At 39.1% G+C, this 24,734-nt stretch overlaps 1 protein-coding gene across 8 annotated transcripts in view; it reads right to left on the bottom strand.

The window, feature by feature from the left end:
• Positions 1-113: 113 nt before the first annotated feature.
• ERCC5 (ERCC excision repair 5, endonuclease) overlaps positions 114-24,734 on the bottom strand; it is a 39,855-nt gene continuing 15,234 nt past the window's right edge. For 3 of the 8 annotated variants that reach the window (XM_024194159.2, XM_024194160.2, XM_024194157.3), the window contains 8 exons: positions 23,530-24,528; positions 16,748-17,013; positions 16,190-16,309; positions 9,989-10,202; positions 7,940-8,084; positions 3,034-3,234; positions 2,294-2,378; positions 114-759 (listed from right to left, as the gene is read on the bottom strand). In XM_024194159.2, coding sequence (XP_024049927.2) covers positions 202-759; positions 2,294-2,378; positions 3,034-3,234; positions 7,940-8,084; positions 9,989-10,202; positions 16,190-16,309; positions 16,748-17,013; positions 23,530-24,528 — 2,588 coding nt within the window. In that variant the 3' untranslated portion in view covers positions 114-201. Of the gene's footprint in view, positions 760-2,293; positions 2,379-3,017; positions 3,235-3,336; positions 3,616-4,173; positions 4,298-4,470; positions 4,736-7,939; positions 8,085-9,988; positions 10,203-16,189; positions 16,310-16,747; positions 17,014-23,529; positions 24,529-24,734 lie in introns of those variants that run through there. The other 5 variants (XM_026647394.2, XR_003900012.1, XR_003900013.1 and 2 more) reach the window with 5 other exon arrangements.

Raw genomic sequence — 24,734 nt, 5'->3', positions numbered from 1 at the left:
CCAACACTGGACCTTTTGAATAATTGTCCTGAAAACACTGCAGTTCAAGATTACTAAAACTGTCTCTTATTTAAAGTCTAGTCAGAATGTCAGTGCAATACACACAGAAAAATAAGGGATAATTTACATTTATTCTTTTCTACCAGAGAATTCATTAGAGTATTTACAAATCAAGACTTGATCATAAATCAAAAAAACCAGTTAGCACTTTTTCTTTTTTCTTCCTCTCGTATTCCATGATTTCCCTTTTTTGCCCTCAAACACAGATCGGGCAGTCACCATGACTGTGTTTTCTTCATCCCCATCCTCACCACTTGAGCTACTATTCATGTCTTCCTCCTGTCTCACTGTGTTTTTCTGAATTGCTGATTCCTTGACAATTTTTCCTCTTTTGCTCTTACTTAAAACTTCGCTTTCAGAATCCTCTCCTGAAGACCCACTGGATGCTTCTGACAGCTGCATCTCACCAATGAAACCACCTCCATGGAAACTCTCCTCTTTAGACTTTGAATGTTTTTTCCTCTTTACCCTTTGGCTTTGTGCTGCAGTAGCTCGATCCGTTGTGCCTTGGACAGCTATTTTTCCTTTAGTTTTCTCACCGTGTTTAAATTCTCTTTCTACAACAGCAGTAGCCTCATCAGCTGCTGCTTCTTTTTCTTTCCTCCGCATACAAGTCACAGCTCTTCGAAGTCTCTGGCTCTTAATGGCTTGTTTTTCATGTTGTGCTAGTCTGAAGAATGAATCAATTCGAAGTTGAGTCTACAAGTATACACAACAATTAAAGAGGTGAAGTTTAGATACCATCATGACAAGCATTCTATAAATAAAATAGATTATGCAATAGTCTAAATTGGTGTAGAACAGACTGCTCAAATGAAATATGAATCACAAGTATATACAGAGTACAAGAGATTAGAAGTTATACAATAATATAATTATTCAGTAAATTTTAAAAGCTTCCTTAGAGCAAGAAACACTACAGCCCTGTTTAAAGAAACAAATTAATGGCTAAGCAAGCAAAATTCCCTTCACGTTTTACAAATACTGTGTTCATGCTTCTAACATGTGTTATTTGCAATTACAGCACAAATGGAGACCCCCAGACCTGCACACACACATACTTATTAGCATATTCTCAAATGCAAACTATTAACATAATAAAATGATTGCTTTACTAAATAAACCCTACAACTATGCTTTTCATTTGCACAAACCAGTGAAATAAAATGTTATTCTCATTGATCAAACGAATTGAATGCTTACTGCAACATTTTAAGTCTTAACTGCAACCTTTTTGAAAGAGTCACTTAAGATTTCACATTGTTAAAAGAGTGTGTGTAGATTTAAAAGTTATCAATATATTTGTTATAAAACAAGAAGTATTTTAAAAGCAATTCCTCCATTTATCTGCCTACTCCTATATTCAGGGATCTGCATCTCCTTGCAAGAGCTGATGATATATTACTAACATATAAAGCTTTATAGGGAATACAGTACAACCTCATTTAGCCAAACTGTTTGAGAGAACATTTAAAAACATTCAGAGAGATGACGCTTTACATGAACAGAAGACTGGCAAGCCTGCTTTGAAAATCCTATAGGAGCCAAGCTTCAATGCATCAGAAGTAGGGATTACATGGGGCTTACCTATGCTGCTTTAGGAATCTGTAATATCAGCTACTGCAGTACAAACAGAAGCCTGAACTCAGGAGTTGACAGGCAGCAGAACTATTAGATTTTACTAATTTACAGCATTTAAAATTATACTAAGTGCTTCACAGCACACAAACTGTACAACATTTATGCCCAAAAGAACTTAAAATCTAATGTTATGTCATCATTTTAAAAATATATGTTCTTACAATTTTAATATCTATATACACAAGGCCTAATTCCATGCTGATTTACAACTTGTGACAGCCCACAAGTTCAATGGAATTGCAGGGGTTGTAGTTCAGCACAGAACTTGACCAAGAGTCTGTTAAATGATTTGGGTTTATAATATACTTTTGGTTGAAGCTTTGTTGGTTATTTTAAAAATACTACACCTCTACCCCGATATAACGCGACCCGATATAACACGAATTCGGATATAATGCGGTAAAGCAGCGCTCCAGGGGGGCGGGGCTGCGCGCTCCAGCGGATCAAAGCAAGTTCGATATAAACGCGGTTTCACCTATAACACGGTAAGATTTTTTGGCTCCCGAGGACAGCGTTATATCAGGGTAGAGGTGTAGTTTTTAAATTTTCAAGCCAGCCTTAAACTACATAAAATCTCCAATAACATGATTACCTGTTGTGAGTTCAGCTGTTTAAGTACAGGCAAAAGGGCTTCATCTGTCTTTGTCCTAGTCCAGCCAAAGCAATTCTGACAGAATGTGTAGGCAGTTAAGGTTCATCAAAAATTAAAAAACACTTACTACCAAAGTATGAATGTGAAAAACGGAAGTTCCTCACCTAACCAAGCATCTCTAAAAGATACAGTACAAAAACTTTTAGGTACAGTAAGAACAAAGGAAATGTCAAGGTCTAGTAACAACTATTGCCAGTATCCGAAATGTCTTCAGAAAAGCTTATTCTTTTCTATTATCCATAAACTGTGTTTCAAATAACAAAAAGATCCCTTTGGCTACATCCAATATTGTTGTAAAATATGTTAACCTGAAGAAAAGAAAAAACCCTCAATGTTTGTATATACATCAGAGGCTTCATTTAGTTACCTAACTATGGACCATCCATTTTTAGACACATTGCTGTATCTCAAATTGCAATCAGTGCAAGAAATACATGAACTGTGGCAAGGGATGCTAAATAAAGTGAGGATGAATCACTGATTTTGTTTACATTTAAAGTGAAATCCTCCTCACCTTACCTTTGCTTGAAGTGAATGAGACTACAATATCACTCCTCATGCAAGTGAGACAAGCAGAATTTGGTTCTGGGTTATTGAACTTGCTAATAGACTCATGCATTCTTTTTTATCAAAGCAACTTTGGTTCACAACTCCAACCTGTTATGATTGTAAAAAGATATTCTCTGATCTGTTCTACATCAGGCCTTCCCCAGATGAATGACCCCTTTGACTCATCCACCACAGGTTTCAGGTAAGCTTTTACTACTGCTGGATTTGGGAAGCCAGGACTCAGCTGCAGTTGCTGCAGTTTTTTCTTTACTTTGGTATCATGTGGATTGGGTCTTATTTTCTTATTCTTCTGAACTTCAGTCCACCATTCACTGAAGAGTACAGGAGGAGAAAGACATTCAGTTGTTTCAGTAAAATACATTTTAGACTATTAAGGGCTATCAAGCGAACTTAAACAGCCTTTATTATTATTATTATTATTTCTTATTTGTTTCCAGTAGTACCAAGACATGATAGGCAATTTCCAAACAACAAGCTGGCACAATCTCTGCCCCAAGAAGCATACAATCGAAAGGCACACAGACACTTTAGGGAGAAGATACACAACCTATAAGTACCAGTGGTCAAGGTGATCTTTGGCCACATCTTGGTCTGGACAGTAGAAGTCAACTAGATTCCTCAAAGGCAGCACAACAGAAGTGGGTCTTCAAGAGGTACGTAAATACAAAGAGGGCGATGGCCTTACTGATGAGCTGAGGAAAGTGTTCCACACATAGTGATGATTCTTGGACGACTTTTGTAACAAAAAGTGACTTATGTATATATTTTTTTAAATAAAAAGTCATAGCCCCCGGTAAGCCCACTTCCAAGTGAAACTGCTCCATGAAATTTCAAAAATTTGGCTCCAGTGAACTGTGCTATGGATTTATAAGTGGTTTAAAACAATTTTTATTGGAAAACAGAGAAGCCTTCCTACTTACTAAATTTCTTTTAGTAATGTCTCCTGCTAATCCTCACTAACAGGATCACATGCACCCTTCAGCTCAAGTGCTTTGAAAGGAACAGTGGGCCTTGCCCTCTTGCCAGAAGACTTCTAAAGATGAGGGAATATTACTTACAAATAGTAACAGTTGAAAATACAATCCAACCACACACAGATATTTATAATCCAGAAAAATAAGGAACCATATTCAAAAAATGTTAAAGTTAGAAAGTGCCTGAATTAAGATTGCTCATGCAGCCTTAATTCCAACCCCCCCTCCATGCCCACCCCAGCCTTGCTCATAAGCATGATAGTCTTGATTACATACTGTTTTAACTGGACCCCGGATTCATTCAGTGCACAAGGATAGATGCTGCTAAGAAATATTGAATAGCTAACAATGCACTTTCCATGTGGCCCCATGCCAAACTGGCTGCACAACCATCCAAACCCTGCAGTGAACACAGAATTATTAATTTCTTCATGGGCTTTTCTACGGCACTCATCACCACAATATTCAAGTACTTCACAAACATTAATGAGCTTATCTTTACAACATCCTGTGAGGTAGGGAAATATTATCCTCCCCATTTTACAACTGGGGAACTGAGTCACAGAGGTTTCATTCAAAATGGTCAAAAGTGTCCACTGATTTTGGGTGCCTAACTCAAGACACCTAGGACCTGATTTTCCAGTGTACTCAGCCTTTTTAACACTTAATATGTTCATTGCTTCGCATTCTATGACTTCAGTTGTGTGTGCTCCGCACTCCTACAAGTCTGACCACAGTTATCTAAAGCCGAGTACCCAAATAATAAAGAGCACATAGTTAGTAGACACCTTGGAAAGCTTTGGTTTCAATAACTCACCCAGCATCACATGTGCGAACTCTGAAAGAGACAAAGACAGAATCCAAATTTTCAGGGCAGCATTTAGCTTCCTAAAAAATGGAATAGTCTTTTCCCTTCCTGTGATTCCAGGCCTCATTAGCTATGCACTTTCCAACATCTGCAACAAATGAGCTTGGGGGTCCTACAGACAACACACATTCAGTACATAACCCTGATTCATTCCCAGAACACCATCCACACTGTCCCCTGAGTGAGACAGGAGTTATGTGGGGGGAAAAGTGTCTGTGATCATGTAATTAAAGACTGTATCATAAAGCATATGTATAAGGGGGCTGAATTAAAGGTTGCATAGGACAACCTTAATTCCAGCATTTCTTAACTTTTAAATGCATGACTTTGCAATGTTAACATTCATATAATTTTGGGGGGGGGTAGGGAGAGGGAAATAATATTTCCCAGATTTTAAGAAAAACAAAATGAAAATACAGAAATTCTATCATGTGAAACCATAATGGCCTCCTATATGGGTCATCAGCAGGACCAAACCGTTAGGTCCACAGCACAGACCTGTACTATTCCACCTAACTGATAGGAGTAGCAGGCTGTTACCTTTTATACAGCCCAGCCACTAGAAGGGGATACCTGGTAGCTAGCAAAACAATGTAGAAACTCAGGAATCCTGGGTTCTATTTCAGGTTCTGGAAGGGAATGTGTCTTAGTGGTTACTGACCCTTTGTTACATGCCCTCCTGCCCCTTCTGTTTCTTGCACGTAACCCCACAGCCTGTCTCTTCCCGTCTCTACCCTAACCTTTGTATGTCTCTTTTCAGGCAGTCTAATTCACATTCTTCATTCTCCTCCTTCTACTAAAAAATATAGAACACACCTTCTCCCAAACTCGGGGGGGGCCCATATCTGTTCCACTAGGAGGAGTCCAACTCTGAAATGAACTCTGAAGCAGTTGCACAGTTCTAAAAGCCTCCAAATCTCTCCAGTTTTATTCTATTAGCTACATCAGAACATCCCACTATTTCCTTGCCACTCCAGCTAATAATAACCTAAATTCAGAAGGAGGTGACAGGCAGACTAGTTGAAAGTCTCTGCGTTAAGATAAAAGGGGGAAAAAATAGAGGTGATATCATGGCAGGAATCTACTATAGACCACCAAATCATGAAGAGGAGATGGATGAAGCATTTTTAGAACAAATAACAAATATCTAAAACACAAAACCTGGTAGTAATGGGGGTCTTTAACTACCCAGACATGTGTTTCCCATATTACTTTTCCAACAGAAAATATCCGCTAAAGTCTTAGAATCCATTGGGGTCAACTTCTTCCATCAGAAAGTAGTAAGGGGGATAGCCGTTTTGGACTTGATTTTGACCAACGGAGACTAATTGGTTGCTAATCTGAAGCTGGAAGACTGTTTGAGTGAAAGTAATCATGAAATGATAGACTTCATGATTCTAAGGAAAGAAAGGAGTAAGAGCAGCAGAATAAGGACAATGGTCTTCAAAAAGGCAGACTTTAACAAACTCAGAGAACTGGTAGGTAAGGTCCCATAGCAGTTTCTAATGGGCACAATATGAAAGGCACAACTGCAAACTATTTCAGTGCAAAGGAAACATAGGGAGGATAGTAAGACGCCAATATGACTCCATCAGGAGCTCTCTAATGACCTGAAAATAAAAAAGGAATTCTACAAAAAATGGAAACCTTTCCAAATAGCTAAGGAGAAGTACAAAAGAATAGCACAAGCATGTAGGGACAAAATCGGAAAAGCTAAGGAACAAAATGAGTTACACCTAGCAAAGGACATAAAAGGCAATAAGAAGAGGTTCTCAATCTTTCCAGACTACTGCACCCCTTTCAGGAGGCTGATTTGTCTTGTGTACCCCAAGTTTCACCTCACTTAAAAACTACTAGCTTATAAAATCAGCCATAAAAATACAAAAAAACCCCACTATCACTGAAAACTTGCTTACTTTTTCATTTTTACTATATATTATAAAATAAATCGCAACCCCCAGGTTGGGAAACACTGATACAGCATACAGAGTAGCATAAACAAGTCATTCTCTGTATGAAAGTTTAGTTTGTACTGACTTTGCTAGTGCTTTTCATGTAGCCTGTTGTAAAACTAGGCAAATATCTAGATGTGTTGACGTACCCCCTGGAAGACCTCTGCGTACCCCTGGCTGAGAACCACTGACTTGGATAATGGAGTGGAGCGTATGTTTAGAAAATGTGTAGATGCCACCTGCGAGGGGCTGCACTTCGGAGGACAGGATTAGAATTTAAGATGACCTTGACAAATTGGAGAATGGGTCTGAAACCAACAAGATTAAATTCAATTAAGACAAGCGCAAAGTACTACACTTAAGGTGCCTCTCCCCGCGGCAGCCCTGAGCGCCTGCACAGCACTTCATAGGCGTCTGCAGCGCTTAGCGAGAACTTAGATTACAGTAGATCACAAATTGAATACAAGTCAACAACGTGATGGTGTTATGAAAAAGCCGAATATCATTTTGGGGTGTATTAACAATAGGGTCGTATGTAAGACACAGAAGATAATTCTCCCGCTTTACTCGGCACTGATGAGCCTCAGCTGGAGTCCTGTGTCCAGTTCAGGGTGTCACATTTTAGGGAAAATGTGGATAAATTGGAGAGAGTCTAGAGGAGAGCAAATATATATATAAGTGATAAAACCTGACCTATAAGGAAAAGTTAAAAATACTGAGTATATTTAGGCTTGAGAAAAGAAGACTGAGGGGAGATCTGACAACAGTATTCAAATATGGCAAGGGCTGGTATAAAAAGAGTCCTGTGATCAACTGTTCTCCGTTTTCACTACATGTAGGATGCTGCATATTAAGTCCATTACTACATAAGGGAGATTTAGATTAAATATTAGGAAAAACTTTCTAACTATAAGGGTAACTAACTCCGGAATAGGCATCAAATGGAGACTGTGGAATCCCCATCATTGGAAGATTTTAAGGAAACATTGGCGAAACACGTATCAGGGATGGTCTAGGTTTATGTGATCCTCCCTCAGTAGAGGGGGCTGGACTTAGTGACTTTGAGATTCTTCCAGCCCTATGATTCTATGATAGCTATGTTGTTTTCTATAGTAACCTGTACTCTTCACCTATATTCACAACATCTCTCTTTACACGCTAAAGTGATAGAAAAATATGTAAAACATCTGTATTATGGAAAGAAAAATCAAATAAATCATACGTGAATTTTAAGAGAGGTTCCATTCCAGGCCCAGGGAATTCATTTAAAATCTCCATTGCTGTTACATAGCCAACAGATGGGATTCCTTCAGTGTAGTCACTTCCAAGCAAATAGGCCAAATTAATTAACTTGCTTCTGTCTAACCCTGTAAGACAGAAAACGTAAACCAGACATTACTCTATGAATTTAAACTCTGTTCTCCCAAAGACAACAATAGCACATTATCTGAAAATAAAAACAGTAACAGGAAAAAGTACAGGCATTAACAGAGATCAAAGCTACTCTGATCCAAGGTCAGGGCTTGCTTTACATGCTGGACCAATCTCAAAACATTACTGCTGGCCCAATCATAGTGATTGCCTTAGGGCACTGTATCTGACAACCCCTTCGAGTCAAAATTAAATGCTGTTTAATTGGACTTGCATTAATTTCTGGCCTTTAAGTTACTTTACATCTTTAAAAAAAAAAAAAAAAATCTACGTCTCACCCCATCTTCAATTCTGACCTAAGTTTAGTGGCTTTGGTATCAGGAATTCAGAGACAGAACCAATGCTGCACACAACCTCCTGAAGTCTGGAGTCATAGTATTCAAATGGCTTAAAAGCAGTGGCTCTCTAACTATGCTCCCTGGCTGGAGGCTGATCACACTGTGTTGGCAGGACACAGGGTGATGATGTTCATTGCTTCAAGTTGCATCTACAGGCCTCCAGGCTCTTTTGAAACAGCTGGAAAGGAAGAGGAGAAGTCAACCTAGCTGCCACTACTAGGAATTGGTGTTACAAGATGACAGAAAACCAGAACCACTCCTCAGGGACTGGATCCACCAGCTTACTCCAGAATTACTTCAATGGAGAGGGAGAAGCGTGCATGCTAGGACGGTCCAGGGCAGCAGGAGAGAAAGACCACTGGGCATAGGGAACCATGTGCAGAAGAAAGGAAAAACAGGGAAGATGGCAGACAGAAAGTGAAACTGTTTTTTTCCCCAAAACAGACTAAAACCAAATATATTACTGTATCACAGATAGTTAAAGACAAATAATTTCATAGCACTTCTTTTCCACATAAGCAATTGCAACCTCTGCCACAAAAGGCACAAATAAGGTAATCAGAGAAAAGAGACTCACTTTTATACACTCACCCCCCAACTTTGATATTTTCTCCACTTATCTTCTTGAATTGCTGTAGCTACTCTTGCATATAGAAATTAGAAGTGCTTATCACATCAGCCACAGCACTGGACAAAAACGATGTCTCAGAATTTACTGGGAGAACGAACCACAGCAGGAGAACAAATACTTTTTCGTTATGTAAAACTATTGAGAAGTTCTGCATGATCAATAATCAATAAACACATTACAATATTGTTTCAAATCTCTAAACTGGGAGTTTTATGGTAGTTTTGCCTACGTAACGACTGAGGAAGTGCTAGAATGGGCAGAAATTGTCCCTAATAAATTAGGTGACAGACACACAAGTTCAATAGTTTACTATGTGCCATGGCTAAAAATTTTGTTCAGACCAGTATACTTTTTTGATCTTTGGTCTTGCCCCAGCAATCAGAAGGAAAAATACTACCATGGATTAATTAGTAATTGAAAATCGTTCTACAATGTGATTTAATCCATTAGATCTATTTATAACAGTGTTTGTCAGCATGTCCAAAAGAAACTTCTATTTGGAAAAGCTTATAATCTGCCTATATAAATTTGCTCTGACTAAAACTATGCATGGTCTTTTGTCTTCTTCACACAAAATGTGAATGTTTACAGAAAACAGACTTGCATTTCATACATGGTAGCTACTATTACTATCATAATTAGGTCACTAGCCTAGCCCCAGTGCAACAAATGGCTGTGAATTCAGAGAGATATCTTAATGCACAAACCAACATAGAAGGATGGTATCTGATGTGACTTTGATCTCTCTCAAAAAAAAGAGATCACCACAATAGTTATGATTCTGAATGAGTTCCAGTATTAACAAGATATAGAACAAAACTGCCCATCAAAAACAAGCAAACAAACAATATATCCAGCACTTGCACCTTACCTAGTTGGTTTTGAATATCCACATATTGGTAATATTCCACATACTTGTTTTGACTGAAGAAATTTTTATAAACATGCCGTGCTCCAAATAGCCAAATATCACTATCGTCAGTGATTGTCCCAGATGTCTGATCAGTAAGATCCAAGACAGCACATTGAGCCTCTGCCTCCATAGGTGCTTCAATGTAAGGAACACCAAACAGACGGAGAAGTTCCTACAGGAAGTGAGGAGTGGGGTTAATACTTCATCAAAAAGGATAGCTCATAATACATGCCTGCTTGACTCAAAAATGTGCTTGGTTCACATTTGGATAATGTTTACCCATTCATAGAAAACCTAAACAATTTACATAAAAAAGTAAAAAGGCCAAATCCTACTCATCTTACTCATACAAGTAGTGCCAGGAAAGTCAAGAATTACAAGATCCCCTTACTTTGTTGGAGTTTGAGGATTTTGGTTTCTGACCCATTCAAGCCTATCATAGTTTTCCATTTTCTAGGGGAGGTAGCCCTGGGATGTTATGATGGGGCCTGGAATAGCAGTTTGTGGGGCAAAAAATCTGTATCCAGGATGAGCTGAACTGGAGAGGAGATGGAGGCAGGGACACCCCCCATCCCCAGCTTTCCAACCAAGATGCCATGCTGACCTCATAAAGGAAGAAGGTGGCCTTCACCAGTTGGATAGGTCATTATTTTGTCAACTATACTCTCTTTGGATCTAATTCCACAAGCTTAACACATGGCAAGTAGCACCTTATTCTGCGAGGAAACCCATTACTACGCAATGTGAGCTAGGATGGAAGAAGACAGTTCAAGAATATAAGGTGTTATGCAAGCTGTATTTAATGAAAATATGTACAGGAACAGGACTGTACTATACTTCAAAAGCATGTGTCCACTGGCTCTCTTTTTTAAAAAATGGTTAAATGAAAAAGAAGAATATATCTAGGAACAGAGTATCTCAGTGCAGAGACAAAACACCACAAATCAGTTTTTATAGATTTTGAGGTCTTCTCTGAACATCTAGTCTTATTCTCCTGCAAAACACATGCCATCTAATTTCCCATAGTAACTTCTGCAACAAACCCACAACGTCTGGTTGAATTAGAGAATACCTTTCAGAAAGACATCTAGTCTTGATTTAAAGACTTCAAGTGACAAAGAATCCACCACGTTCTTTTCCAAGTTGTTCTAATGCTTAGTTACCCTCACTGTTAAAAATTGGTGCTTTATTTCTACGCTGAATTTGTCCACTTTCACCTTCAAGCCACTGGATCTAGTTATAACTGTCTGCAAGATTAAGCACCCATCTGCTATCAGAAATCTTCTCCCGATGTTGGTACTTTTAGACCAGGGGTCGGCAACCTTTCAGAAGTGATGTGCCGAGTCTTCATTTATTCACTCTAATTTAAGGTTTCACGTGCCGGTAATACATTTTAAAGTTTTTAGAAGATCTCTCTCTAGAAGTCTATATTATATAACAACTATTGTTGTATGTAAAGTAAACAAGGTTTTTAAAAATGTTTAAGAAGATTCGTTTAAAAAATTAAAATGCAGATCTTATCAGTTTAGTGCAGTGGTTCTTAACCTGGGGTGCATGGACCCCCTGGGGGTGCGAGATGCCCTTTCTGGAGGTGTGAGACATGGGAGATTTTTTTTAAGAAGGTAAATCATCAAAAATACAAATTAAGCACAGGCACGCAAGTACAGGCGGTCGGGGCAGGGGGCCGGGTGGATGGAACCCCAGACCAGCAGCGAGGTGAGTGGGGCCGGCGGCTGGTATCCCAGGCCGCAGCAGGCTGAGCAGGGCCGATGGCCGGACCCCAACTGGCAAGGGGCCGGCGGCAGGAACCCCAAACCGTCAGCGGGCTGAGCGGCTCAGCCCACCCCCGGTCTAGGGTGCTATCCGCCAGTTCCTGCCAACCCGGGTCCCGGCCGCCGGCCCGCTCAGCCAGCCTCACCCAGACCCACAGCGGGCTGAGCAGCAGTGTCCCAGGAAAGGGAAAAAAAAAAAAAAAAAAAAAAAAAAATCGGCTCGCATGCCATAGGTTGCCGACCCTTGTTGTAGACCATGATCAAGTCACCTCTTAACTGTTTCTTGAATAAGCTAAATGCTCCCTCTAATTTTTCTCCCTGTACTTCTCAATTCCAAAATGACTGAAAACAAGCTAAGTAAATCACTAACTTAGAGAGGAAAACACCCAGCCTCCTTAACTGGGTAATTCATTTGTTTCAATACAAGTTACTCAAGTAAATATTCTTTTAGGAAAGTGAAGTATTACAAGGCTTGAAAAGTCCTCAAGCATGTCTGACAGCAGACACCACTTTAAATTCTGGTGTTCCCAATTTACAGATTCCAGGAAGTCCACTTTGTAAAACTGGAGCACCCTTCACGTTAAATCAATAGCAATAGTGAAGACCAAATGATGTAGCATAAAACAGGAAGACAGAGACAGTTGTGAGCAAGTAATTTTATAGCCATATTTCTGACCATGGAAGATAGCAATAACATCCTAGAAGTTTTTTATTTTTCTAAAAATTCTTATAATAATATGAATGAATGGTATATTTACATGTCTCAATGGTGCGGATAAATCTTTAGAAAGGTGTTCTGATAAAAAGGTTTCAGACTGGACTCTGCTAAATGTGCTGTTATGCGACATAACTCCAGTTATGCGCACACATACACCCCAATCTATGGAAATTACTCTCCCCATTTCTTCTCCTTCCTCCTTTGTGCAAAGCGTCGATGTGCGTTAGTGAATCATTTTTTAGTGTTTTCAGGCTGATCTTATTCATTTTTATCTAATGCTACCAAAGGCTATAATGTTTACATTTTTTTTTTTTTTTTAGAGCTGTTGATTAATCGCAGTTAACTCATGCAATTAACTCAAAAAAATTAATTGCAATTAATCGCAGTTTTAATCACACTGTTAAACAATAGAATATCAATTGAAATTTATTAAATATTTAAGATGTTTTTCTCCATTTTCATATATAGTGTAGTCTGTGTTGTAAATGAAATCAAAGTGTATATTATTTTTTATTACAAATATTTGCACTGTAAAAGTGATAAACAAGAGAAATAGTTTTTCAATTCACCTCATACAAGTACTGTATTGAAAGTGCAACTTACAAATGTAGATTTTTTTTGTTACGTAACTGCACTCAAAAACAAAACAATGTAAAACTTCAGATCCTACAAATCCACTCAGTCCTACTTCTGCCAATCGCTCAGACAAACAAGTTTGTTTACATTTACAAAGATAATGCTGCTTTCTTCTTATTTACAATGTCACCTGAAAGTGAGAATAGGCGTTTGCATGGCACTTTTGAAGCCGTCTTTGCAAGGTATTTACATGCCAGATATGCTAAACATTCGTATGCCCCTTCATGCTTCGGCCACCATTTCAGAGAAAAATGCTTCTATGCTGATGACGCTTGTTAAAAAAATAATAATGTGTTAATTAAATTTGTGACTGAACTCCTTGGGGGAGAATTGTATGTCTCCTGCTCTGTTTTATCCGCATTCTGCCATATACTTCAGCAGTCTCGGATGATGACCCAGCACATGTTCTTCGTTTTAAGACGACTTTCACTACAGATTTGACAAAACGCAAAGAAGGAACCAATGTGAGATTTCTAAAGATAGCCACAACACTCAACCCAAGGTTTAAGAATCTGAACTGCCTTTGTGTGGGGCATGCTTTCAGAAGTCTTAAAAGAGCAACACTCCGATATAGAAACTACAGAAACCGACCCACCAAAAAAGAAAGTCAACCTTCTGCTGGTGGCATCTGACTCAGATAATGAAAATGAGCATGCGTCAGTCTGTACTGCTTTGGATTGTTATCGAGCAGAATCCATCATCAGCATGGACCCATGTCCCCTGGAATGGTAGTTGAAGCATGAAGGGACACATGAAGCTTTAGCGCATCTGGCACATAAATATCTTGCAACGCCGACTACAACAGTGCCACGAGAATGCCTGTTCTCACTTTCAAGTGACATTGTAAACAAGAAGCGGGCAGCATTATCTCCTGCAAATGTAAACAAACTTGTTTGTCTGAGCGATTGGCTGAACAAGAAGTAGGACTGAGTAGACTTGCAGGCTCTAAAGTTTTACATTGTTTTATGTTTGAATACAATTATTTTTTGTACATAATTCTACATTTGTAAGTTCAACTTTCATGATAAAGAAATTGCACTACAGTACTTGTATTAGGTGAATTGAAAAATACTATTTCTTTTGTTTTTTTACAGTGCAAATACTTGTAATCAAAAATAAATATAAATACCTACACTTTGTATTCTGTGTTGTAATTTAAATCAATATATTTGAAAATGTAGAAAACATCCAAAAATATTTAAATAAATGGTATTCCATTATTGTTTTTTTTTAAATTGCGCAATTAATTTTAACTGCTTGACAGCCCTAATTTTTTTCAGCTATCCCTTGCTTGAACTGTGTTCTGTACCCTGTTAAAGTCTGTTTCAAAACAATTTGCTCAGTTTTTACTGTTAAATTAGGATCAGTTACAGCGTTAATAGTCTGTCTGCCACCATGTGGCTTGCAATATCTCAAGCTCTTACCAAAGTACAATTAATTGGCGGCGTGGGGGGGGGAGGGGGGTTGTTTAAAAATCACATCATGGTGAAAATATGAGGAAGCTTTTTAACCTGAGAAACTAGGACACAATTTATACCATATGAACTATCCCCCTTTTCCTCCAAAGAAAGCTTGCAAATTAGTATTTTGGAACACGGTTTACAAGTATTAGATCATTTATACCACCACTGCGCGTTACTTCATGGGGTGTCAAGTCAGTATAGTCTTTAATCAAGATCAGATACCTTTAAACCTATAAGTATTTAAATCAAGATAGGATCTCTTTCTAAAAGATATGCTATAGCTCTAACAAAAGTTATGGATTTGATGCAGAGATTACTGGGTGAGGCTCTTTGGCCAGTGGTATGCAGGAGGTCAGATAATCATCATAATGGTCCCTTCTGACCTTAAAAATCTATTAATCTATAGGAAACCTTAACTGGCTACAGTTTACCTGCATTAAAATTAGAGTGATTCTATATTATTGTGAGGGTTTAATATTCAAAGGATTTTGCATGGTTCACATGCCTCATACAGCAAGAGCCAAAGATCAAATTCAGGGTGGGGTGGGGTGTCGCTCCCTCTTTACAGTGTTGTAGAGATAAAAAAAGTCAGGGGTAGCAATCAAGCACATTTTTCATTCAACTATGGTAAATACGAAATCTAAGCCCCACAAAAGTGAAAAATCTGTAAGGATTCAAAAAAATACTATTGTGCATATGTGCAGTAACCAGAGCCTGATACAGCAAGTGCTTACACGTCCAAAAAAAATAAGCTACTAGCATGACTTCAACTGGTAAGAAATGCAGAAAAATGAACACACACAAAGCTTGATATGGCACACACAGAAGCATAACTAAAAAAAAAATCTTTTGGCTTTTCATAGAATTATAGAAATGTAGGGCTGGAAGGTACCTTGAGACGTCATCGAGTCCAGCCCCCTGTGCTGACCATCCTTGATGTGTTTTCTGTTCTTAAAAACCTCCAATGATGGGGATTCCACAACCTCCCTGGGAAGCCTGTTCCAGAGCTTAACCACCCTTATAGTTAGAAAGGTTTTCCTAATATCTAACTTCAATCTCCCTTGCTGTAGATTAAGCCAATTACTTCTTCTCCTTCCTTCCATGAACAAGGAGAACAATTGTTTGTGTGTTTGTATATTTTCAAAAACTGTACATTTCAACAGTACAGTTTTTAAAAAGTTTCAGTTCAAACAACATTAGGTACAACTTGCTGCACTTCACCTTATAAAGGCTTTTTAATTTCTACTCAATCTTACTGCTCCCTTCTCTTGCCCCACACTAAAAAATATAAGCTTGATATTTGAAAAAAAGGGAAGATATTTTCCCTTATTCATGAACTATAAACCGTAACTGTACAGTGTAACAGTAGTTACTTCGAGCATTTTGAATCTGTGACATGTTCTCTTAATATTCTCTCAAGTAGGCTGAGGAAAGAAAACAAGCTCGTACGCAAGAAAAGTGACCCAGAATTAAACAACATTATAAACAGTTTTTGACATACTGTTTGACTTGCCAAGAAGTACAAACAAGGATTTTTATTTTTAATGTCAATATGAGCGTCAAACATTACCTGACTTTCCAAGAACATCTGTCCTGTTACAGTGGCAGCAATACGCTCCTGCTGTTGTTTTTGAGCCTGAAGTATGTTTTGCTCAACAGAAAGGTTGTTCTCCAGAGCTTCCAATTCCTCCTGCATATTAAATAAAAGCAAAGTTTGGTCATACCAACAGTGAAGTATATTAATTGTTTATACATATATATATGTGCTTGACTATAATTACAACAGAAGCCTGTGCACCACTAATTCACACAGATGCCTGTAAGTCTTCATACTCTCCAAATGAAGCACATCATAAGGATATAAATAGAAGAGCTGAGCACTCACAGCTCCCACTGACTTCATCTGGAGTTGTGGGTGCTCAGCACCTCTGAAAAAATCAGGCTCAATATATTCTGTACCTTTCAAGCAGACAAATGAATAAGACAGGGATGAAGCCAGTAAGTTAAAGGAGGCACACGATAGCTCTGCCATAAGTGTCCATTCAGTAGTGTCCTTTAGAAAAGCAATTTAACTGGAGATTACTTTACTATTCACTCAATATAACTAACAAAAAACAAGTATCATTACCAAACTAATATCTTGCCATTCATTCACTGCATCTTCCCTGTCTTTTTCCGTTTCAGTATTCTGATGAATAGTCAACTGCACTTCTTCAGCAGCGTCTTTAAGGAGGTTCTCTGTGGCACCATCATCTCCTTCCTTCTCCAGTTCTGTAGCTGCTGCTTCAACAGCCAATGTCTCATCAGGTTCAGAGGGAGCATGTGATGTTTTAAATATTTCACCTGGAAACTCAGTGTCATTACTAATTTCACTGTCCACTTCAATAAAGCTACCTGCATAAAGAGGGGGGAAAAAAAAGCACGATTTCTTCCTCATTAAGGGGGAAAAAATACCATACTCAACTCCTAAGATACATTCATTTTGTTTTTTATTTCCATCAGACAGAATTCCATGCTCCAGGACTCCTCTGAGCAGTCCCACTGTTAGATGTGGGCATTCCCTACTTCTCTCTAAAATCACCTAAGAACTTTTGCTGCTCTCACAGTTTCTGTAGTACATTTTTTTGTTTCAGACTAGTGATGTCCTAAGCAAACAGAATTAAATATTGTCTGAACTGGCTTTACATTTTTCTTTATTTCCTTATAAGATTGATACTGATGTAGAGTGTGAAAGCTTGAAGAGTCTTTACAGTTAAGATAAGACAGATTTTTTCTTTGGAAATATCAGCAATTGGCCTTTTTTTATTCATTCAGTTTTTAATAATTTGTATTGACTTGATGAGAACTGCAGTTTTACTTTCTCCTCCACTCAGTGTAAAGTTTTCAGGATTAATGCTGATAGGAATGTAAAGATATAGCCACAAAAATAAAGACGACGTGTGATTTAGGAAATTTTAAGTTTTACTTAAGAGTGATTGATTTATTTAGAGGAAAAAAGGAACGGGGGAGGGATGTGTGAGCATGAGTATATATCTATGTTTTTCCTGTTGCGTAGAACTTCCCCCAAGAAAAAAAAAATAATCATGTTTAATAGCTTCTATATGGTATGACTTCTGCAGAGCTTTTCTATCAGAAACCTATATTATATGTAGGTATGTGTGTGCGTGCGCACACACACACACACACACTACCTACATATATACACATATACATATATGAGTTGGCTTGTTTTTAAACAGAAGATATCACTCATTACTTTGCATAATCTTATTTTTAAATGAGTAATGAAATTGTGACTGTGTGTGTAATAAAAACAGAAGATAGAACAGAGCATAAAATGTTTACAGTTTTAAATGCATTGTATAGGAAAACAAAACAGTTGAAAAATAAATTTTAGTGTAAGTCTTTAATGACAGGAGCAAGCATCTGAATGGCCTCATCCCTCAATGAATTTCTCTCTTCACCACTGCTATGAGAGGAGGGAAGTTTACACCCATGAATCCAACATACATGAGGGGAATACCACCCTTCCTGCTGACCTCACAGTTCTATGGGTAGGGAAGGGCAGCAGGTGTCTGCCAGATTCTACACCAAGCCCACATATCAAAGTAGTTCAGATTAATTTATGCTGCTTACCTCTCTGTGCCATGGAATTTCCTCACCCCGTCAAGGTGGGATCCAGGTGCAGCAGACAGGTAAGACCTTAGCAGCATGACTTTTTGCATGAGCCAAATTGTTCATGGAGCTAGGGGAGCTAAAGTGGCTGACCATCAATACAGAGTTTGCTCAAATTTAGGGAAAAGAATGGTAAATTTTGCCTTCCCCGCCAAAGAATTACATGAAACTACAGATTTCAATTACCGCGAATGGCAATAATGTTTATTATATAGTAGTGCGGGAGCATCATTACAGTTTAAAGGTCAACCTTTCTAAATCCTCTAAAATGGACACACACACACAAATTTCAAAGAAATCTGACTATCTCCGGAGGTTCCAGGATAGGATTAGTGATGCAAATTTGGAGTCATTCAAACCAGGGGTTCTGGAAATAAGCCCTTCCAAAAAATGACATTTTAAAAAAAAGTTTCTAGGTAGGTTTTTTTTTTTGGCCCAGAGCTAGAAATTAACCTATTGATGAGATATGGGTCAAAAATGGTTTCAATCTGCAGCATTTTACCTAAGGCAGTGCATGGTACCCACTAAATCTTTGCAGGACCCAAATTGAAACAACATTAAAGAAAATATACATGTTTACACTGTACATGTACCAATACAGAGAAAGAACTAGAGGATTTCCATTCCAACTATTTTTTATGCTTTAAAGCTCGAATCTTGTAAGTGGTCTAACATCCAAATGTTTAAGTGGACTGCTTTGAAAATTGGTGTGCTTCATGGAGGTGCGGAGTAGCATTAGTGATTCAAATTTGGGTTCATGACCAAAGGAATCCTAAGTTACAGACCCCCCTGCCCCTCCAAAAAATAATAATAATCTGTTTCCTTCTGTTGCCTTGGACTGTTAAACTGAGCTAGGAACTAATGACTGGGTGAATCACAGACCTCTCGAATCCTGTGACCCTACCCTTCAACATCACTAAGGATAAGGAAATCACAAACCACCACCTAAGACAAAAGGACTTAGGAACCAAGTAGCTGTTGGTTGCTACAATTTGTGAATCACAAGTGGCAATTTTATTTTGTGGGGGAATGAAATCAAAGACATGTGAATGCTTCCTGGGAAAGGAGGGAAGTGGGAGTGAAGAGAGTGGGAATAGGGGTGAGAGGGGTTTGGGGCTGCAGTCAGGAGAAGGGGTTTATGGGGAAGGAAATAAATGGGGATTGGAGGTAGGGGAGGCAAGGTTAGGAGCTCAGGTCAGGGAGGCCTGGTACCCCTCAGCTCTGCCGGCACACCATCACCTCTCTGCACTCCAACACTATTACACTATAAAGAGTTTTCCTTGGCTCTAGGCACTGCACTGGAATCAGATTATAGGAAGGGTGAAGAAATAGCAATAGAACTGTTTTTATACTTCAGAGAAATGCTTGCTTGTGGTGGGAAGGCCTGGATACAGTAGTGGGGAGCGGGGCAGGTTGGATGGAGGAAAGCACTGAATCAGTCGGGACATAGTTGGGGAGGGATGCTGAAACAGGGCTGGTGAGAAGTGGCAGGAGGACAGGCATGGGGAGGATTGCGGCTGTCTCAGTATGCTAACTGCAGGACATGATCTATACAACTACCTAAATGACGACTAACTCCTACCAAGATCATTTCCTGTTCAAAAATCGAGGCAATTCAATGGCAAAAAAAACAAACTACATTAATGCAGAGTTAGGGCTGCTGGCGGTATGTTGTCCTCTTGCAGAACACTTAGTTTAGCAAAACTCAAATGTCTGAAAACTAGGAAATGCAGTTAAGGTTGCTCATGCACCCTTAACTCTGTCCTCTTTCATCAATGCCCAATGTGGCTTGTTAACACACCCTGCCAACCCCACAGTTCCCGAAATGTATAAGCTGTTCACCTCCTTTTTCAACCCATTTCATCCACAGGGTTCCAGCTAACACAATGAAAGGGCAAAAAGAGATGGGGAAGGGGAAAGGTTGCTCACACCACCTTCCCTCTACCCTCTTTGAGCAATGCCTCACTATGCATGTAACACATACTCAAAGAGGCCCTTAGCACTAAGATTCAGGAGGTTCCAGATCCTGGTGTACAGTCACACACTTAGCTACCTCCTCAGAGAGAATACCACATGTAAAATTTAAGGACCACTTCACAGCATTTTACAGCTCTCTTACACTTACTCACAGGATACACTCTCACTTTCATGTAACCATCATTTAAGCATTAGAATCATGTTCCCCCTCGTTGCTGACAATGCCCTTTGTAAGAATGCTCCTGTGCCCTGCAAATTATACAACATATACACAATTCTAAACTGAAATGATGCATACTGCATCCTGAAAGTACATGTGCAGCTCTTCCCTTATCACTGACACCTCAGTGTGCAAAACATAGATCTCCTCATATCCTAATCACTGCCCTGTCACACATGTCCACATGTCACAAACACACCTTACTTGGCAGGCCCAACTGCTGCCTCCACCATTTAGTGCAGGTACACCTAATACACTGACTGCGCCTGGAGTGTTTGCAAATAATTCCAATTGACTATTGCCAGGGGAATAGAAGGAATGTGGCATGGTCAACTGCCTCTCCGTTCCCTTCCCCCCATAGTATTAGATGGAATCCTGTAGGTGAGAGAGAATGAGTGGATTGTAAAAGGAGGCAAACAGCTTATGCATTTCGGGAACTGTGGGGTTGGCAGAGTAAAGGTATCTGTGTTAACAGGGTGGATTTGCTGAAAGAGGGCAGAGTTAAATATGCATGTGCAGCCCTAACTCTGCAGTTCCTGGTTTTCAGATGTTGGAGTTTTGCTCAACTTAACATTCTGAAAAGGCACAACATACCACCAATCAACATTAACTCTGCCTTAATATAGGTTTTTTTGCCAATTAATTGAATCATTGGTCAAACTGTTAAGATATCAATTGACAGCTGACGTATATTGTTAGTCAGTTTTTTGCTCCCAGAGGATCAGAGAAAGTTTTATATTAAAATTGGAGGAAATCAGTTACTTATCAAGAGAAGATGTATTTATAGGTTGCCAGATTTATTGAGAAAACACAACTAAGAATAGAACCTCAAATTTGAGGTTCTAATCCAAAATCAGACTTGGATATGGGACAGAAGTGTTCTTCCCTGCCGAATTAAGTTATTATGGAGCCTAAAATCGGTTATTTCTATATAAGGAGACAAAAGGGCTTATGGACACTGGTCTCTTTTCCCAGGGACTAAGATGATCATGTCAAACCATTGGACGATCTCAATCTTAGAAAAAAAAAAAAAATCTTATTTGCCTGAGTTCTGGCAAATCCCAGATCACTCAGTTAACAGTTTATACCATATACTTTTAAAAATGAATATAACATTTGGATACCTAAATACATTTTGTTATTCAAATGACTACTTAACTCTTGCAGCATCACAACCAAATGCAAAGGATGGTCTGGGTATTATTCTTTATACAGAACACTTTTATATGAACAGTTCTGTCATGCCTACTGTGCTTTGCTACATTGCTGTTGCTGGGTTTTTGTAAAGAAAAATTTCCAAATAATTAATTTCTCTTTGACAATCAGAAAGACTGAATACTGCTGGAATATTAAGCGTAGTATTGGAAAGTTCTTCTGATTTATAAACCAGTATCAAAACAAGACAAATTTAGGAATGATCTCTGAAATGAGGCTCATCGTAATTACAGCAACTGTCAGTCCCTCTTCAAGAAAATATTGATTTGTGAAAGAGGATAAGAAATCATCATTTTAATCAAATACTCTCATTTCAAATTCACAATCCGATAAAATTACTTCTCCCTACAATTAAAGTATAAAAAAAATTCCATATTAAAAACTGCTTTGTACTTAAAAAAATAAAAAAAATAAATGAAGCACTTCTTCCTATCTACAAGAGATTATATATTTAATTGTCAATAAGGCCAAATTTTAAAAAAGTCATACATAAGAGATGTTTTAAAAATACAGCTTTGTCTCTATTAGAAGAGGTAAATGCAAGGGTCATGTCAGTAGATTGTAAACTCTTCAGGAAGGGAATCTTGTCTTCCTGTGTATCTGTTTTGCTCAACAACTTTATTAATGATCTGGATAATGGGATGAATTGCACCCTCAGCAAGTTCGCAGATGACACTAAGCTGGGGGAAGAGGTAGATATGCTGGAGGGTAGGGGTAGGGTCCAGAGTGACCTAGACAAATTGGAGGATTGGGCCAAAAGAAATCTGATGAGGTTCAATAAGGACAAGTGCAGAGTCCTGCACTTAGGAAGGAAGAATCCCATGCACAGCTACAGGCTGGGGACCGACTGACTAAGCAGAAGTTCTGCAGAAAAAGGACCTGGGGATCACAGTGGATGAGAAGCTGGATGAGTCAGCAGTGTGCCCTTGTTGCCAAGGCGGCCAATGGCATATTGAGCTGTATTAGTAGGAACACTGCCAGCAGATCGAGGGAAGTGATTATTCCCCTCTATTCAGCACTGGTGAGGCAACACCTGGAGTACTGCGTCCAGTTTTGGTCCCCCCACTACAGAAGGGATGTGGACAAATTGGAGATAGTCCAGCAGAGGGCAACGAAAATGATTAAGGGGCTGGAGCACATGACATATGAGGAGAGGCTGAGGAAACTGGGGTTATTTAATCTGCAGAAGAGAAGAGTGAGGGATAGCAGCCTTCAACTACGCCTCTACCGAGATATAACGCTGTCCTCGGGAGCCAAAAAATCTTACCGTGTTATAGGTCAAACCGCGTTATATCGAACTTGCTTTGATCCGCCGCAGTGCACAGCCCAACCCCCCTGGAGCGCTGCTTTACCGTGTTATATCCGAATTCATGTTATATCAGGTCGCGTTATACGGGGTAGAGGTGTACCTGAAGGGGGGTTCCAAAGAGGATGGAGCTAGGCTGTTCTCAGTGGTGGCAGATGACAGAACAAGAAGCAATGGTCTCAAGTTGCAGTGGGGAAGGTCTAGGTTGGATATTAGGAAACACTATTTCACTAGAAGGGTGGTGAAGCACTGGAATGGGTTACGTAGGGAGGTGGTGGAATCTCCATCCTTAGAGGTTTTTAAGGCCCGGCTTGACAAAGCCCTGGCTGGGATGATTTAGTTGGTTTTGGTCCTACTTTGAGCAGGGGATTGGAAGAGACCTCAGGAGATCATCTAGTCCAACGCTAATATTCTATAATTCTATGTTCAGCAATTAGCACAATCGGGCTCTAATCCTGATTGGGGCCTTGGCTACCACAATCAAATATGTAAAAAAAAACCAGCATGCTGCACATACCATCTGAATCACTCTCTTCAGACTGTGATTTCCTTTGCACTCTTGCCTCATTAGGATTTGCTATTTCTGGAGTGACTGAAAGTGAATGCTGTAGCTCAGAAGTATTCTTTTCCGCTTTTGATAAAACACACTCTACATTTTCAGATTCCCCGTTGTTGGAAATTTCTGTAGTTTCTGAGTGAGTCAGAGCTACTGAAGTGGTCTTTGTTTTGGAACTTATTGGTTTCTGCATGCAAATATTCATATTTTCTTGCAGAGAACTTGAATCCATTTTTGCAGTGTAATCTTGTTCGTCTTCTGTCTCTTCTTTATCTAGTCTAATGATTTCAACGGAGGAGTCATTTTTAACACAAGGTGTGCACACACCTTTAGGTACAGGGATTAGAAAAAAATCTGACTGACTTTTTTGGTCTGATTCACCATCTTGCATAAGGACTGTGTTTGTTGAAAGAATTGTAGGTAAAAGTAGCGGCTCTTTTCCATCCTTAATTTTAGGAACCTCATCTTCCTCATCTGAACTACTAATAAGATCCTTCACCCCTGACATCTCCATTCGTGTTCTATCAGCACTAGTGGTAATAACTGCTCTGACATCATCATCATCATCATCATCATCATCATCATCATCATCATCACCACCACCACTTAGAGCTTGCTGAACAGCCTGTAGTGTTCTTGGTGATACATTGCCTTCAACTATACCGGGGCAGAGAGTGGCTTGGTCCAAATTCAGCTGCCTTTTATCCTCATCCTCTGGCTCCTCTTCTGAGCTGCTTTCTAACATTGCTGCCTGTATAGCAAGCAAAGTTCTGGGAGAAGGAGGTGCTCCAACTGCACTGCTAGCCTTCTCGGTCTTTAACTTTTCAGGTGAAGGTGGTTTGGTACTAGCATTCATTTCATTATGTATTTTATCAGGTGTATTATATTTAGGTCCTGTGGAAGAATGCCCAACTGAAAGAGTTTCTAAGTGTGTACTGGTGGCTTCCTTTACTTGAATACCTGAAAACGAAAAAGACTGCTAAGTTTCTTCATACATAACTGTTTATATATTCTTTTTCTGCTATAATGAATTGGATTTAAAATCATAAGAAGTTGGTGGTTGATAACCAAGTCTTTTATTACTCTATTTCTCTGCAATTTAATAATTAAGCTTAGTGTTATAGTTCATCATACTGAAAGGATCAACTACAGTAAACTCTTATCCG

The sequence above is a fragment of the Terrapene carolina genome, unplaced genomic scaffold (assembly GCF_002925995.2).
Source record: "Terrapene carolina triunguis isolate 2854851 unplaced genomic scaffold, T_m_triunguis-2.0 Scaffold21, whole genome shotgun sequence".
Taxonomy (NCBI): Eukaryota; Metazoa; Chordata; order Testudines; family Emydidae; genus Terrapene; species Terrapene triunguis.
Note: the sequence above shows the minus strand (reverse complement) of the source record. Positions and strands in the feature narration are given on the sequence as shown.